General features: G+C 40.0%; 1 protein-coding gene across 1 annotated transcript; it reads left to right on the top strand.

Moving 5' to 3' along the window:
- The first annotated feature begins 1,670 nt into the window (after positions 1–1,670).
- slc12a1 (solute carrier family 12 member 1) lies at positions 1,671–15,520 on the top strand. The gene is made up of 26 exons (XM_087793828.1): positions 1,671–1,992; positions 2,821–2,961; positions 3,892–3,967; positions 4,695–4,790; positions 5,387–5,526; positions 5,749–5,859; positions 5,942–6,053; positions 6,166–6,293; positions 6,468–6,552; positions 7,367–7,527; positions 7,593–7,700; positions 7,777–7,900; positions 8,433–8,534; positions 8,842–8,997; positions 9,076–9,175; positions 9,249–9,360; positions 9,480–9,620; positions 9,922–10,028; positions 10,650–10,732; positions 11,699–11,824; positions 12,060–12,188; positions 13,419–13,530; positions 13,677–13,763; positions 13,822–13,957; positions 14,680–14,747; positions 14,816–15,520. The coding sequence occupies exons 1-26, from the start codon at positions 1,747–1,749 to the stop codon at positions 14,949–14,951; spliced, it is 3,123 nt and encodes a 1,040-aa protein (XP_087649954.1). The 5' UTR covers positions 1,671–1,746; the 3' UTR covers positions 14,952–15,520.
- The last annotated feature ends 980 nt before the right edge of the window (positions 15,521–16,500 follow it).

Genomic DNA, 16,500 nt, shown 5'->3' with positions numbered 1-16,500 from the left:
TGGCTTGAATAAACGCGTCTTTGACTCTGCAAGTATATAGAAACTAATAATGCTAATAAATATTTTTTTTTATGATGTAATGAGACGTGCAGACGTAGAGATAGGTTTCATTCAAATGAACAGAACGACAGTTTATGACGCTTTATCGTGCTGACCTTGAGTAATCTGAGGTTAAGATTTGGGTTGTTCTCGAAAAGGGCTTATTAATAGTATCCTTCACATTATGACACTGATGTCAGGGTAGAAGCGGGTTTGAAGTAGGAAATCTACTGAAGATGCGGTTAAAAGTGTTTTTTTGCTGACTTGCAACATTTTTCACGTTGGAGTGGGAAGAAAAAGATGAAGAGTTCGGGGGAACTGCTGCAGTATGATGCTCCCTGGAGACTCTCTTTTCGAGCCCTACAGACATCAAACACAGTGCAGATATTCTGAAGTTCTTTTTAAAAATGTTTTTACAGCTCCTGCAGCAGATCTACAGTGAAAAGAATAAAGCAATATCCATGAATTCTATTAAGAACTTGCATCTATGACAGTAAAAAAAAAACTTTTTTCTTATATTTTTCCTGGCATTTGATGAGTGGAACAGTAAAGTTTCTTTCTTAAAAGGTATAAAACTTGATCCCCTTTTCTTCGATCCAGATTCAACAATCATGAGCCTGAGAGAAAAATAATTGAACAAACTTCTCTTGCTAGTGTGTACAAACTGTTAAGTGGTTTCATTTATAAGTGGCCATCTGCACTACCCTCGAGTGAGACCAATAAAAACACATATTAAATAAAAGATAATGAAACGACAGCCCCCAGGAGCTGGTCTTGAGGACGCTTCAAGAGAGACCATATTAGTCAATGGACGATTCTGTTTCAAAAGGGACTGCGTAGAAACCTCTGGTCTTCTTACAATAACATCCAACACCTGTAGTCTCACCCCTCAAAATCTTTTCTGTTTTGCAACTGATTGTTGTGTATCCAACTGGACGTAGGAACATGTGAGGCAGTTTTCTCCTGCAATAAATCCAAGGTCAGATCTAGAGCCATTAGCCGGTCTTTCATCCGTGCATAAACGACACAGGTGTTTCAGCAATAAGGAAGTTTACCCGTTGAGAAGTCATTGAGCGTCACTTCAGGAGTCATGAGCTCTTAAAGAAAATGCCTCCGGCGTGTTCCAATGACTCACGGTGTGTTATTAACTGGTTCTTCAGGAAAACTATTGGTGGGGCCATAATCTGTCAGTCAGTTATCTTGATGTACATCAATCAAATCAGTGTTGAGACGATGGCTGTGAACTTTTATTTGGAGGATTCCTACGATCCATCCCAGAGACCAAAGTGTCTGAGGCAAAAGCTCTCCAGCTCTATGCGCCGCACTTCAGACCATAATATTAGTGATCGAGTCAAGCCGGCTCGGGCAATGAGCGCCTTTATCTCGCGTTAGGTGTTTATGGCCTGGTTAATCGTTAAGCAACGCCTTTGTGTCCCCTCGGATGGAGCAAGGACATAATTGACACCCCCTTGTTCACTTCTTCCTAGGGCTGATCCTGAGCGTTAGCCAATGGCATGATAGGCAGTCTCTGACCCTGGGGTGATGGTATAAAGGTGGGCCATCTGAAATAAGTCCAGTTTATGAGCGAGCGTCTCAGACAGGAGGTCTTGTCTGTCAATGAGCTACGACTTTTGAAGGGTTTTCGGATGATCGAAGGCTCCGAAGAGCTGTTTAACCCTTGAATCCGAGCGACTCTTACTTTCCCCGATGGAGGCGCGCAGGTCCAACGGAGGGGAGCACGTGAACCCCGCTTACGACGCCACCCTGGACGAACCCCCCGGCTATAATGCCAAATGGGACGAGCGGACGGTCCGTCCCTCGGTGGTCAGCGCCTTCGGTCACGACACCCTCGACCGAGTGCCCAATATTGACTTCTACCGTAACGCAGGGAGCGTGAGTGGCCACCGGGCGGTGAGACCGTCTCTGCAGGAGCTTCACGACGTCTTCCAGAAGGTGAGTGTGGACAAATATTTCATGTTTCTTTTAAATATTCTGCACGACGGGTTTTATAGCCGAGTTCTGGTCAATAAAAAAGTTGTTATGAGCGTCAGAGTTTAACACACTTTTAAACAATTTTCTTTCTCTCCGGCTACATGTTTAGAATTTTTATAGCTTTACTTTATACTGAAGCTAGTTACGTACTTTTACGACTTCTTTATTGGGCAGCTATAACGCCTTTGGTTGCAAAAGAATCAGGGTCATAGGTCATCGAGTTATACAAGTGGAACCAAATCACTTGAACTTTGTTTTTTGTTTTTGACCTGCAAGGTAGAAGAAAAAAAGGTTTTGTCTTGAAGTTTCAGGATGTTTGAAGTACTTTCACAGCACAAGAAGTTCCTTTGGAGATAATTTACAGATAAATAGTGAATATCTTTGGGTTGCTCTTAATCAGAGAAGAAGCTCAGGAGTCATTTAACAGTCTGAGTTTGGCTTTATAACATTTGGAAATGAAATTTATTTTGTCCTCTTGGCGTTACTTTTAGTTTTCAAGGACGGACTCAGTGTAATGTCTCGGTAAAAGCGTTATCAATCTTCATCTTCCTGCAACGCCGCGGCCCTCGCTTCCCGAGTCTCCGCTCGTGTGCTTCTGCAGAGCCGGCGAGCACAAGCCAAATACGCACAATTCTTAATTAAAAAGATGACAGGCTGAATCTCCTCCGAGTCTGCAGAGTGGAACTTCACAAAAACACGTCACCATATTCTCATCCTCGGAACTCACACAGAAGGAACAAGAAATAAAGGTTGATCAACTCACAAACTTCTGACTTTTTCTCTCCCCAGAATGGAGCCATCTCAGTGCCTGATACCGTGGAGGACGACGACGAGGGGAGCGAAAAGACCCCCTCGGAGGACGTGGAGTCCGTGGCTGATTTGAAGGAGGCGACGGGAGGAGTGAAGTTCGGCTGGATTAGAGGAGTCCTGGTGAGTTATGCCGGGTCACGGCAGGATACGTCTACAGAAAAGAAGAGAGGCTCGCTGGGCCGTAAACGGATGTCTACTGGAGGCGTCGGGGTCAGGTGGGGTCGCTAAAGAGCATTACGGTAGAAAAAGATAAAAAAGACATTTAAACATTGATCCTTTACCAACACATTCATCAACATCCAAGCATGTCAACATTATTGATCACGAACAAGCTTTCTCTCTCATATGGATCTCAATTCAAACCAAGTTGAAGTTGAACGAATGAGTTACACTGAGATTTTAGAACTCATAACCTTCTCACTTGAGGGTCACAGGGGTCAAAAGACAAACTAAAGGAGTACCCAACAGAGCAGAGAGTTCTGGACTCTGTCTTCATGAGCTTTTATGATCAATGAAAAGAAGACGCTGAAATACGAGGCCCAGACACACAAAATAAGCACAAAACAACGTCAATATTCCGTCAAGGTGAGAAAAATTAGTCACTTGCATAGAAGATGAGCCACTTAGAAGATTAATGTTCTTAAACGGTGGAAGAAGGATAATGTCTTTGACCACTTTTGTCTGTTCAGTCGAGGTACCCTAATAAAAATTGATTTAAATACATATTTTTTTTCATTCAGTTGTTCAAAACTTTTATTTTGCAGAATTTGACCTTATATCAGTTAATTTGTCCAGCAATACATTCAATTAAAAGTATAAAAAAAAGTTGTATTTTTCATGAAGAAAGTTCATGAATGAAAAAAATGTACATTCAAATTAATGATTCAACATGTCAAATAACAGAGACAAAGGACTCTTCAAATATTTAACCAATGTGTGATGATGTAACATGACAGGAAAGAAAAGGTCATGCAATTAATGTTATTATTGTTGTTTCTTGGTAAATCTAATGACGATAAAAATCAATGAAACATTTGTGTTTTTCCCCAGGTAAGATGCATGCTGAACATTTGGGGTGTGATGCTGTTCATCCGCCTGTCATGGGTGTTTGGACAAGCAGGGTGGGGTAAGTCAACCAGAAAGTCATAGTCAATATATTATCGGCTGTTTCATAACATTTGTCTTTCATAATAGAATCACTTTTTACAAATAATACATGTTAATTATAAATGACAAAAAGCATATACATATAATTAAGGTTGTGTATTTAAGCTATTCATGTCTTTTAATGTTTCTAACTGTAATTTAACACATGTTTGCTCACATTAAACTGATTATTTTATTTAACATTATATTACTTATAGTAGTCGATAGTTTTTAAAAAACAACAAAAAAAAACACATACATTTAGGTCTTTTGAGTTACTTTTTCTAACTCAAAATAGCTAAGCAAGAGTCGTATTTAAATAAACTCAACTAAATTTAATTTTAGTTATTTAAATTAATAAAAAACATTAAAATCATGACGAAATTAACAAAAGTTTAAAAATACAACCAGTTGTTCAGGATTAACATGGTTTCATAAAATAGAAGCAAATTAACTGATATACTTGATACAATAATCAAGTAATAAATAATAATATGATTAAGATGTTTTTAAATATATATATAGACCATGATAATGCAATGGTAATGTTTTATTTATTTAAAGTACAGCAGCTTTCTAATGAGAGGAACTAAAAACATCCGCCGGCTTCTACATGTAAATAAAGTTTTATCTTAAGTTCAAACTGTTCAAACAGTTTTTCACTTTTTTGTATGAGTGAGTAACAAGAAACTCAATGTGTGTGTCAGGTCTGGGCATCGTGGTCATCGCTCTCAGTTGTGTCGTGACCACCGTCACGGGTCTGTCCATGTCGGCCATTTGCACCAACGGCGTCGTCCGAGGAGGTGAGTCCAACACGTTCACAGCTCATTGGTTCATAATCACGCTTCCCTGAAGGAATGTCAAACACCACGTGTCATTGACTCAAACAATATTAGCAAGTTGATCTTTGTGCAGCAAACTCTGGCTCAGGCCGACAGAAAATCATTTTCTTATCGACTGTCGAAGACAAACATCCGCTGAAGAAGATGTAAAAATATATCTGGAACACACTAAACACGAGCACTAAACAAAAAAACTGACGATACTGTTGACACGTCATTTTACCGTTGAACTAAAACTTGTTCAACAAGATGTTTAGCAGTGAAATATCACGACAGACTTATAGCTGCTGGCACCACATGAGCGTCTAGTCCACACCCAGGCCATGAATCTCTGGACACTTTTTTTTATCATAAAAAGCATGCGTTTGTTTAAGTGTCAACAAATATTTACTTTTACCCTAAACTGGAGCGACTGATGGCTTTAACAGGCGCCTCTATCGATTTGCATCTGAACTGTTAGAGGACGCTGGGAAGTCAAATGTCTTTCTTAACCTTTCGTCCATCGATCAAACGTCCACTCAAGTCTACGGGCGTGTGTTCCCTGCTGTCTGTTTCAGGCGGGGCGTACTACTTGATTTCCCGGAGTTTGGGTCCGGAATTCGGCGGGTCCATCGGTTTGATCTTTGCCTTCGCTAACGCGGTGGCCGTATCCATGTACGTGGTGGGGTTCGCGGAAACAGTGGTGGAGCTTCTAGTGGTGAGTCGCGTTCGATTGAGAATGTATTACAAGAGTGTGAGGGCTTGTTGCCGACACATAATGTCATGGCATGAATGGGAGTAGGCACCAAAAAGGTGGAGATTTTGGATCTTCATTTTGTCCACGGTTTCATTTAATTTAATTTAGTTTTAAGTGATTTTCGGAACTTGTTTTGCAGCTAAATATTGCTAAATGAATGTTTTTTTTCTCTTGCTCTATCAGGACTACGACGCAATCATGGTGGATCCTCTCAACGACATCAGAATCGTAGGATGCATCACGGTCGTGCTGCTGTTGGGAATATCTCTGGCCGGGATGGAGTGGGAGGCCAAGGTTTGATTGATTTCTACACAATCACGGCAGACAACACTGTTCAATCCTGCGGGATTCATTCTTTTTACGTTCGCACCCGCAGGCCCAGATCGTTCTGCTCGTCATCTTACTGATCGCCATCGTCAACGTGTTCGTGGGAACATTTATTCCTGCGACTGAAACCAAGAAGTCTCAGGGATTCTTCAACTACCGGGGTAAGTTTAGTGTCAATAACATGTATACAAATACTTATTGAGTGAATCTAAAGGTTGTTCTCAAACAAGTATCTTCATTGTCAATTTTTTTTTATCTTTCTCTCCTTCACAGCGAATATATTTTTGGAGAACTTTCCGCCGGCTTTTCGAGACGGCGAGTCGTTTTTCTCCGTCTTCTCCATCTTCTTTCCGGCCGCCACCGGAATCCTGGCTGGAGCCAACATCTCTGGAGACTTGAAGGTACGTTTGAAACAATCCTTTCATTCTCTCATATTCAAGCTTGTGACCGAATTACGTATCGAGCGCTTAGATTTGTAGCATCAACAAAAATAGCGACAAAAATAGCGTCTTCCACAGCTGTTGTACGTCATCTTCGACCTCTATCCCTGAAGTACAACTCTTCTCCTTCCTCAGGATGCTCAGGCTGCGATACCAAAAGGAACCTTACTGGCCATCTTGATCACAGGCGTGACATACCTGGCAGTGGCCCTTTGTGTCTGTAAGTTTTCCATGAGATTTTGTTTGTGTTAGTTATCAAACACAGACACCACCTTAAGTGCAAAGTTTCTGACACAAACAGTAGCAAAGACAGAACGCAACTCAGTTAAATAGGTTACATTTAGGTCCAAATAATAAGGACAGATCACAAACCAGACTGTGTAACAAATGGCAGCATTTAGCCCCCAAAAAATACTGGCAGACATAACCCAGTCTGTGAAACGGTAACATTTAGTCCCCAAAATAATACTTGCAAAACATAACTCAGTGTGTAACAAATAGCAACATTTAGCCCCTTATTAATACTGACAAAACTATCTTGTTTTTTACTAATGGAAAAGTCCCCAATTAATACTGCCAAATATTACTCAGGGTCTGTAACAAAAGGCAGTATTTAGCCCCTAAATAATACTGACAGGAAATAACACAGTCCTTAACAAATGGCAACATTTAGCCCCTAAATAATACTGATGGAACCAAACTCAGGGTCCGTTTGAAATATCACGATGTATCCCCAGAATAATACTGACAGAACTTACTCAGAGTCTGTTACAAATGGTAACATTTAGCCCCAAAACAATACTGGCAGAAGATAATTGAGTGTCTGTTACAAATTGAACGATCAATCCCCAGATTAATACTGGTAGAAAACAACTCAGAGTCTGTTACAAATGTAAAAAAGACCCCAAAACACGACAGAATCTATTTTTCAAGATTTGAATAGAATTTTAACAGGATTTGGGGATTTTATACCGTCGTACTTCTGAGTAAACCTGTACGTTCCTGCTCACTAACACCTGACGTCTTGATCTCAGCTGCCTCGGTGGTCCGTGACGCTTCAGGGCTCAACAGTACCATCCTGCCTGTAAACTGTGAGGGGAGCCCGGCAATGGCTGCTTGTGAGCTCGGGTACAATTTCACGTCGTGCTTTGAACCCGGCGCCGATTGTGAATACGGCTCCATGAACAACTTCCAGGTAAAAAAAAACTCAGCGCTCGGGTGTTAAATAATCACCGTGACTCAAATACTACTGTTCGTCAGGTGATGACCATGGTGTCTGGGTTCGGTCCCCTCATCATTGCCGGAACTTTCTCTGCCACCCTCTCCTCCGCTCTGGCCTCCCTCGTCAGCGCCCCCAAAGTCTTTCAGGTCAGACCCTTTTTTTATTCAACAATAACCCTCCTCTTGGATCAGGCACTTAAAATATTTCACTGCATCACTGCAGGCGTTGTGCAAGGACAACATCTACACGGCGCTGCACTTCTTCGCCAAGGGACACGGCAAGAACGACGAGCCCATTCGAGGATACATCCTGACCTTCATCATCTCTGTGGCCTTTATTCTCGTCGGTCAGTGTCGTTCATGTTATAATAAGGTGTCGTTCGTCGTGTTTATTAATGTGATCAGGAGGTTTGGACGATTCAAATCTTCATTTATTTATCTTTGCGCTTGATGGATCTACTGACTCCTTCAAGAAACATCTTAAGACGTTTTTATTTGTTCAGGCTTTTCCTTGATTTTCTGGAACTCCTGTTGTGTTATCAGTATTATCTTGATCTTTAAAGTATATACTTTATTGAATATTGTTTTGATTGTTTAAGCGCTTTGTGACCCTGGTCTGAAAAAGCGCTATACAAATAAAAATGACTTGCTTACTTACTTACTTAAAAGCTTATTTTTAGTATTCATCATGATTGTATCCTTCAATAGTAAGTCATTCAGACAAATCTAAACAAATATTTAATGAAAATTAATTCTATCGAGAAATGTACTAGAACAGCAGATTTTTTTCACTTTTGAAAGTGAATAAAAACATAAACCTAGAAGCTGTTTTGTGTGAAATCCTAATGGAAATGTTTTTTTTCCATCTGCTCAACACAGGAAACCTCAACACTATCGCTCCGATCATTTCCAACTTCTTCCTGGCGTCGTACGCCCTCATCAACTTCTCATGCTTCCACGCGTCCTGGGCGAAATCTCCGGGTGAGTTTCCATGGCAACGGATTTAATTTAATTAAAACTATTTGTATTGATATTACCTACAGTAAAACTTAAAAATGGACAATGCACTGGGTTTAACTCTAACCTTAGCCAGGCATGTCAATATTTTTCATTTATTATTATTATTGTAATTTTAATTGCAGTAATAGAAGCAGTAGTGGTACTTGGTATCATACTAGTATTAGTAGCTGTGCTATAATGATATTTCTAAGTCAAACAATATATGTTTATAAACAAAGTGTATACACATCTATGTCAGAGGCTAAACATCATGTGTGTCCATCATCAGGGTGGCGTCCGGGCTACAAGTTCTACAACATGTGGCTGTCCCTGCTGGGCGCCCTGCTCTGCTGCGGGGTCATGTTCGTCATCAACTGGTGGGCGGCTCTGCTGACGTACGTCATCGAGATCCTGCTCTACATCTACGTGACGGTGAAGAAGCCAGGTGAGACACGCCGCTCCACCGGCGGTCCCTGATCGCAGAAGGTCTCCTGACCTGACCCGGGTTCTTCTTCTTCCGCAGCCGTCAACTGGGGCTCGTCCACTCAGGCGGTGACGTTCGTCAGCGCCGTCAGTAACGCCATGTCGCTGTCCGGAGTCGAGGACCACGTCAAGAACTTCAGGTAAAACACTTTTGCTTCTCGGATTCACACTGGAGTCGTTGGGGTGTAAATTTACCCATGTGACATGTGTCAGGCCTCAGTTCCTGGTGCTGAACGGTGGGGCCCGGATCAGACCGGCCCTGCTGGACCTCGCGACCTCCTTCACCAAAAACTATGGACTCTGTATCACCTGTGAGGTGTTCGTGGTGAGTCCACCTGAGCTACAACGACATTATGAACTTCCTATTGTGTTTATTGTTCAGCCACCATGATTATGACCACCTAGACAGCAACTCAAACATCTAAAACCATGACTTGCCACCAGGGTCAGAAACAGGAAGCTCTCCAGCTGATGAACCTCAGCATGGAGAAGAACCAGCAGTGGTTGAGGAAGACCAACAGGAAGGCCTTCTACGCGGCGGTGGCCTGTGAGGACTACAGAGAAGGAACCAACAGTCTTCTGCAGGTCAGTGGACACACCTGCAGACTTATAGAGACAACAACAAGCTCCTTAACCCAGAAACGAAGACAACAATTGTATCTTAAATCCGGTTTTATGGTCCAAGACTGACACGGTTAGACCAGAGGCAGCTCAACTCATGACCTGGACTCAAGATAAGGCGTCAGATCTTCGGCAGGATGGCTCAGTTCAAACAGCAGGAGATTAGCAGCATCATTCATTAACACAAACACACGATAACAGACAATTGTGCTCTTAAAAGAGTTTTTAAGAAACTATTTTAAAAATCATGCCGATCTCCAAACAGGCTGCTGGTCTTGGACGCATGAAGCCGAACACGCTTATGGTTGGATTCATGAGGAAGTGGATGAAGATGAGCTCGAAAGAAGTCCAGAACTATGTGGGGGTGCTGCAGTAAGTTCACCAAACTGACAACATCGTTCCTGTTTCATTCACAATGTGTCGCCTTTAATATATGATTATATTATAACAATAATATATTGTATTTTGTTTAAAATCCAAAACCGAGGAGAAAAAACATGGAACTGGAAGAACTTTTTTTTTTTTTTTAATAATGAAGGGTTGATAAGAATAGTGTGTTTATTCTTACATACATAACTGAACAGTGGATAAAAATATTTTTCTAAAACATTATAACATATTTTACTTTTACATTTTACTACGATGTATTTTACTTTTTATTTGAACACAAAGGCTTCCCTGTCAAAACAAGGGGAAACAAGTCACCTAAGAACGTTTGAATTTAAGAGAAATTCTGTATATATCATCGTAATTCTAAAAAACTTGATGATGTCTAACTATCACTAAGGAGGCAGAAGTACAGCAAATAAAGTTAAATTGTTTATTAAACTGTGATATAATCGTCACAAGTGAGCTAAACAATAATATTATATATAAATTATCTTGCAGGTCGTACTACATTACAGGGTTTAATGTTTGACAAGTCCGTTGGAAATAAAAACACATATTTTCCGAAACTCCATGTTAAAGTTGAATGACTTTCCTCTCCGTCAGTGACGCCTTCGACCTGGAGTACGGAACTGTGATGCTGAGATTAACTCAGGGTCTGGATGTGTCTCATCTGGTCGAGGCAGACGGTGAGTAGATCCATGTTTTTCAATGTCTTTCACAACTTCTGTGGTGCTTCTGACACTTTCTGTATTCTCCCAATTGGGCAGTAAATATTTCCAACCATTTACATTTTCTATACTAAATGTTGGTGGATTTTTTTTTGGACCATTTTTTTTATTTTTTTTTATCTTCTCACATTATTCTTCACGATAATTCTTATTCAGAAAAGTCATTATTTAGTAGGAGAAATGTTTCACTTTTATTGACATACGTTGACCTTCACTGCCTAACATCGTATTCATCGAACAGAATTTTTGAAGCTAGAACTGGATTTTTTTCTCTGGCTTTGTAAACTAATGCACGTGCTGTATTTGGCAAGAGCACATCAGAGATTCCATAGTGTTGCAGATACACTTTTTAAAGACATAGTTTCACCAAATCTAACATTTTAAAACATCATCACTTAGGTGTAAAATGAATAATGTGAAGAGAGTTGAACAACAACGTTTTAAGGATTATAACGAACAAAAACTCAAAAGTGCCAGGAGAATAATCTGCACAACACAACAAATCGAAGTGACAAAATGTTGTTTTAAAGGCCGTCACTCACCTGAGCCAGTAAATCACTTTTGGTCAACAAGTCACATACACTTTGTTCTGTAGATTAGAATATCATTCAACATCTGCTAATAAATAGATAAGCAGCTCATATCTTGTTTGGAACGACTAAAGGAAATGTGAACTGTTTGCACGTGTGCGGACATGACTGAGTCACACAGCTTCATAAATCAAATCATTTACCGTCATCCACAGAAGTTGGTTCAGTATTTTCTCATTTGTTGCATTAGAAATACAAAATTATCGTTAAAACCCCATCATTCTATATAAGGAATTGTCTTTAAAGCATTTTTCTTGCTGCTGAGCTGGAAAAAAATATTTGATGAACTTCTGAGCACTTTCTTGATTATAAACTTCAATCTTCTTCCATTCAGAGGAAACGCTGGAAGCAGCGAAGGAGCAGATGTCGATGGAAAACGGCATGAATATCAATGGGAAACAATCCAAAGGACTCTTCAGGAAATCCCGGAATCCATCTCAGCAGATTCTCACCACCAGAGGTAAAACCCACTTTGTCTGATTCGCACTGCGGGCAGATCCGAGCGAACAATGAAAGTCCTAAAACTGACGCATCGCTCAGCTAAGTGGTGAAATAGTGCGTGATGTGCAGCAAAGCACTGCAGCAGTCCGTCTCTCCCTCTTAAGATCTCTCTGAAGGGAGGTTTTAGCTCCACAATTTCTGTCCAGCAGCTACTTAAGCGTCGGCTAATTCCTGAATCTGTGAACCTTTGCCAGTGTCGGTGTGCGGACCCCCGCCCACGGGAGTCATCGAGAAGAACGAGAGGCTGAAGGAGGCCAGCGCTCAGTTCAAGAGGAAGCAGCAGAAGGGCACCATTGACGTGTGGTGGCTGTTCGATGACGGAGGTGAGTCCAGAGACTCAGACGCTTCAAGGACTTTCAGAGCAAAGACACTGTGACCGTCCAGGAAAGACATTCCAAATGTTCAAGGTCTTTAGGGAGTGAAGTCTATCAAACATGATGGTGAGAGAGGAAAAGCATCTGATTCAGACTAGAACATGAGTTTCAAGACTATTTGGACCAGATGTGCTAAACTTTTGGTACAAAGGACGACATTCTATGGTCTTTGCGCTTGATGGATCTACTGACTCCTTTAAGAAACATCTTAAGACGTTTCTATTTGTTCAGGCTTTTCCTTGATTTTCTGGAACTCCTGTTGTGTTATCAGTTTTATCTTGACCTTTAAAATATATACTTTATTGAATATTGTTTTGATTGTTTAAGCGCTTTGTGACCCTGGTCTGGAAAAGCGCTGTATAAATAAGAATTACTTACTTACTTACATTATTTTATGTTACAATAAGTATGAGCAAAGGACTCCATCTCTGTAGGTTAAGGACTCAAATATGTTATAGCTTCGATAATATAGTTAAGATGAAACTGATTTCTAAATGGTAATACATTTTAAAAAAACTACCTAAAATACAGACAAAAACATTCAAATTTCAGATTTTTTGTACATTTCCACCATTTCAAAATGACAACTATCCACAAATCATGACACAAGATTGATGATTAAATTTTAGAACTGGCTCTTCCTCAAGCTCCTGGTTTAAGATGGACGTTAGGCTGTTTGGGGTCAGAACCAGAAAAAAACTTTTGGAGGTCGAGAACACGACTTGTGTGATCAGAAAACCAAGACGAGTTCTGAACCAGAGGAGGACGTGCGGTTAAGGGTTCGATGAAAACACGAAACAAAAAAATAAAGGTCTTATGGGACCAGACTAATGAAGGACGTGATGAATTACGACCGAATAAAAATACGATTTCACGGATCATAAAAACAAAAGCTACAAACGCGAAGGTCAGACCTTCTTTAAACTGCGGCAGACAAGTAAGTAAAGAACACAAACCATGTTGAAAGATAAGACCCAGACAAGGAAATGACTTATTTGCTACGGTAATGTTCAGTAAAACAACATTTTTTAAACTCAATATGTTTTGCTATGAGGAGAGACAGGTTCATAAATATGCTAGAAGAAGATGCTCCTTGACTAAGGAGTGTGAAATCATCGCTCGACTTTGTCTCCTTGGTGGATATATTTGTATAAATGACGGTGTTTGTCACCTTCACAGGTCTGACTCTGCTGCTGCCCTACATCCTCACCACCAGGAAGAAGTGGAAGGACTGCAAATTAAGAATCTTTGTGCCCGGCCAGGCAGGACGCACCGAGCAGGACAAAGAGGAGTGAGTCCCTCCCGTCATTTTTGTTGTAGGGGGAGTGTCCCAGCTACCTGGGGCAAGAGACCAGGGACTCCCAGAACATCACATATAGACAAACATTTCATGCACTTCTGGACAATCAACTCAATTTTTCCCCCCTTGTGCTGCAGAATGAAGTTGCTGTTGAAGAAGTTTAGGATCAAGTGCAGCGACATCACCGTCATCGACGACCTCACCGTCAAACCCAGCAATCAAAGGTGAGTCACTGGATCCTCCTCACGTTCTCAGACGCGGCAACATGTTCCGTACTTTCAGCCTGAAGATACTGGAGGACGTGATCGAGCCGTTCCGTTTGCACGAGCGCACCAGGGTGGCCGCGGAGGTGGAGGTCATGCGCAGACAACAACCCTGGAAGATCACGGATGAGGAGCTGGACGTTTTTGTGGAGAAGGTGAGCTCATCTGGAGGTTGACGCTCAGGGGCCAGATATAAATATAAATATAAATTAAAAACTGAGTTTGATATTCATAAATGAGTTCATTTTCATCATAGACAACAGTTAACACGCAGTAATAACTTATAACTTGCCTCCAACAACTGACCAAATAAAATATAATTTTCATATTAATAGTAACTAAAGCGATATTACTTTGTTTGGTTGTTTATATTGTTTTTAGCTCAACAAATTAAATAATGATCTTGTTATAAGACACAATTGTAGTAAATCTTAAAATATGAATTCATTCTTAGCCCAGTTGGATCATATAATGTTAAGTTTGTGTAGTTGATTTTCTTAATTAAATACAAGTATTTGGAAAAACACCTCAAGGTAGATTTGTTAAAAATAAATATCTCAGTTATTATTACCTCTGCCAAGGAGGTATTAATAACTGATCTTCATTTAATTGTCATCAAATGATCTTAAAAAAGGAAGGAACGGATTTCAATGATTTTATTTGTTGATATTTGGTCAAGAAAAGGATCAAATATCAGTTGTTTTCGGCATTACCATCTGGATCCTTGAAGGATTCTGTAGCGACAACTTTGACTCAAATCCACTTTCTTGGCATTGTATTAATTTCATATTCAAATATCAATGATTCCGTCTATCCATGTGATTTTCTAGGTTTAGATAAAATGAATTAACAATTCTTCTCATGGTTCCTTCTGCAGACGAACCTGCAGGTGCGCTTGAACGAGCTCCTCCGCCAACACTCGCAATCCGCCAACTTGATCATCGTGTAAGTATTTAAAAAGAACAGGTGAGACGACGAGGCCGAGTCTGAGCTTCTCTCCCTCCCCCCCGCAGGAGCATGCCCATCGCCCGCAAGGAAACCATCTCCGATTACCTCTACATGGCCTGGCTGGACGTTCTGACCAGAAACCTTCCTCCCACTCTGCTCATCCGAGGAAACCACAAGAGTGTGCTGACGTTCTACTCCTGAGCGCCGCCGCCGAGAAGCCACGTGTGAAACCAACCAAGTGTGTGATGTCATAACGCCGGCGTTTCCAGTAGCAACAACTGGAAATACATCCATCCTTATACGAGTGTTTAAGTGCCTGGTGAAGATGTAGATGTGTGTATATATATGACCTGCTGGTGACCATCTTTGGTGAACTCACAGTCAAAGTTAAAGGAGGTAGAGATGAATGTGATTGGTTACCGCCAGGTCAAAACTTATTATGAATAAATATATATAGTTTTGGGAATAAAAGATTTACCGAATAAAATGAAAAATTATCATGACAGTGCCTTTTAAAGCCATCGACCCTCACATGTCATTTTATTTAAAGTTGTCATTTTGTAAACAATCCGTGAGTCTGTATCGTCTTTCGTTCTTTATCGATCTTCATCCCGTTGTTTTTGACACAATGATGTTTTTAGAATGCTGGCTTTTATTTCTGCAGGACGCCTCGGTGGAGACGGGCCTGATGTTTGATCTCCTTCACGTGTAAATAGGTGTGATTTATTTTTTCTGGAATAAAATGTAAAATAAAATGTTACAAACCTAAACTCGATGTCTCACTGCTGTCGGAGAGAAGACGTTCAGTTACATCAGATTCTTCCTGACGTTTGTTGCCATTTGTAGGTTGAATCAGAACGAGTCTAGAAAAATAAAAAAAATGTATCTTTTCAGACGTGAAAGAAGAGGAAAGAACATGTTTCTTGAGCTAATCTATTAAATTATATATGAACACTTTGTGTAAAATAATAAACATGGCTCCTCAAGACACTTTTATTCGTGCAGCTTTTCCCTGATTCTCTGAGACTCCTGTGTTCGTCTCGTGTTATCTTATTGTTTAAGTGCTTTGTGACCCTGGTCTGGAAAAGTGCTCGATAAATATAAGTTACTTACTTACTTAACTGTGCAAGAACTGATTATTCATTTAATGTCTTATATCAAATACCTGAAAAACCTTTTGGCATAAATAATAATAATAATATGACTTTAATATGACTGAACTGAACACTCAGTGTGACTAATAAAACAAATTAAAAAATCAATATTATAGGATAAATGACGCTATAATAATACTATTATATAATATATATATAACAATTAATTTGATTATTTGAAGGAAAATACGTGTTTTTATCTACTTCTCAAAATTTGCTTGATACAAAAAGTGCAATTTGTGAAGCATCTCACATGCGCCAAACAATGAAGAGGCGAACTGGCACTGGTTTACAATGGAAGTACACCAGTGCCATCAGAATATTGAATTGTTGAATTTATTTTTTTCAAATATCGAAAGTTTGAATTCATTTCAATTATTAAATATTTTTTTTATATTTTAATTTCAATTATTCCATTTTTTTTTTAAATTATTTCAATTATTCAATTATTTTTATTTAAAACGAAGTGTTTTAAATGTTATATAATTTTGAAGCAATTTAAATTCTTAAAAAAAAAAATAGAAAGCCTACATTGTACAAAGTGACTGGATCATACTTGCATAAACGATCAGGTGACGTCATCACTGCTGCATCAC

This window comes from Callionymus lyra, chromosome 6 (assembly GCF_982586985.1).
Source record: "Callionymus lyra chromosome 6, fCalLyr1.hap1.1, whole genome shotgun sequence".
Lineage (NCBI taxonomy): Eukaryota > Metazoa > Chordata > Actinopteri > Syngnathiformes > Callionymidae > Callionymus > Callionymus lyra.
Note: the sequence above shows the minus strand (reverse complement) of the source record. Positions and strands in the feature narration are given on the sequence as shown.

What these genes read in the sequence shown, in the direction of transcription:
- slc12a1 (XM_087793828.1), top strand. Translation starts at nt 1,747, where the DNA reads ATGGAGGCGCGCAGGTCCAACGGAGGGGAGCACGTGAACCCCGCTTAC. An exon ending in GCGCCCCCAAAGTCTTTCAG is followed by an intron (nt 7,701 to 7,776) that starts GTCAGACCCTTT and finishes GCATCACTGCAG; the next exon opens with GCGTTGTGCAAGGACAACAT. An exon ending in GACCACGTCAAGAACTTCAG is followed by an intron (nt 9,176 to 9,248) that starts GTAAAACACTTT and finishes GACATGTGTCAG; the next exon opens with GCCTCAGTTCCTGGTGCTGA.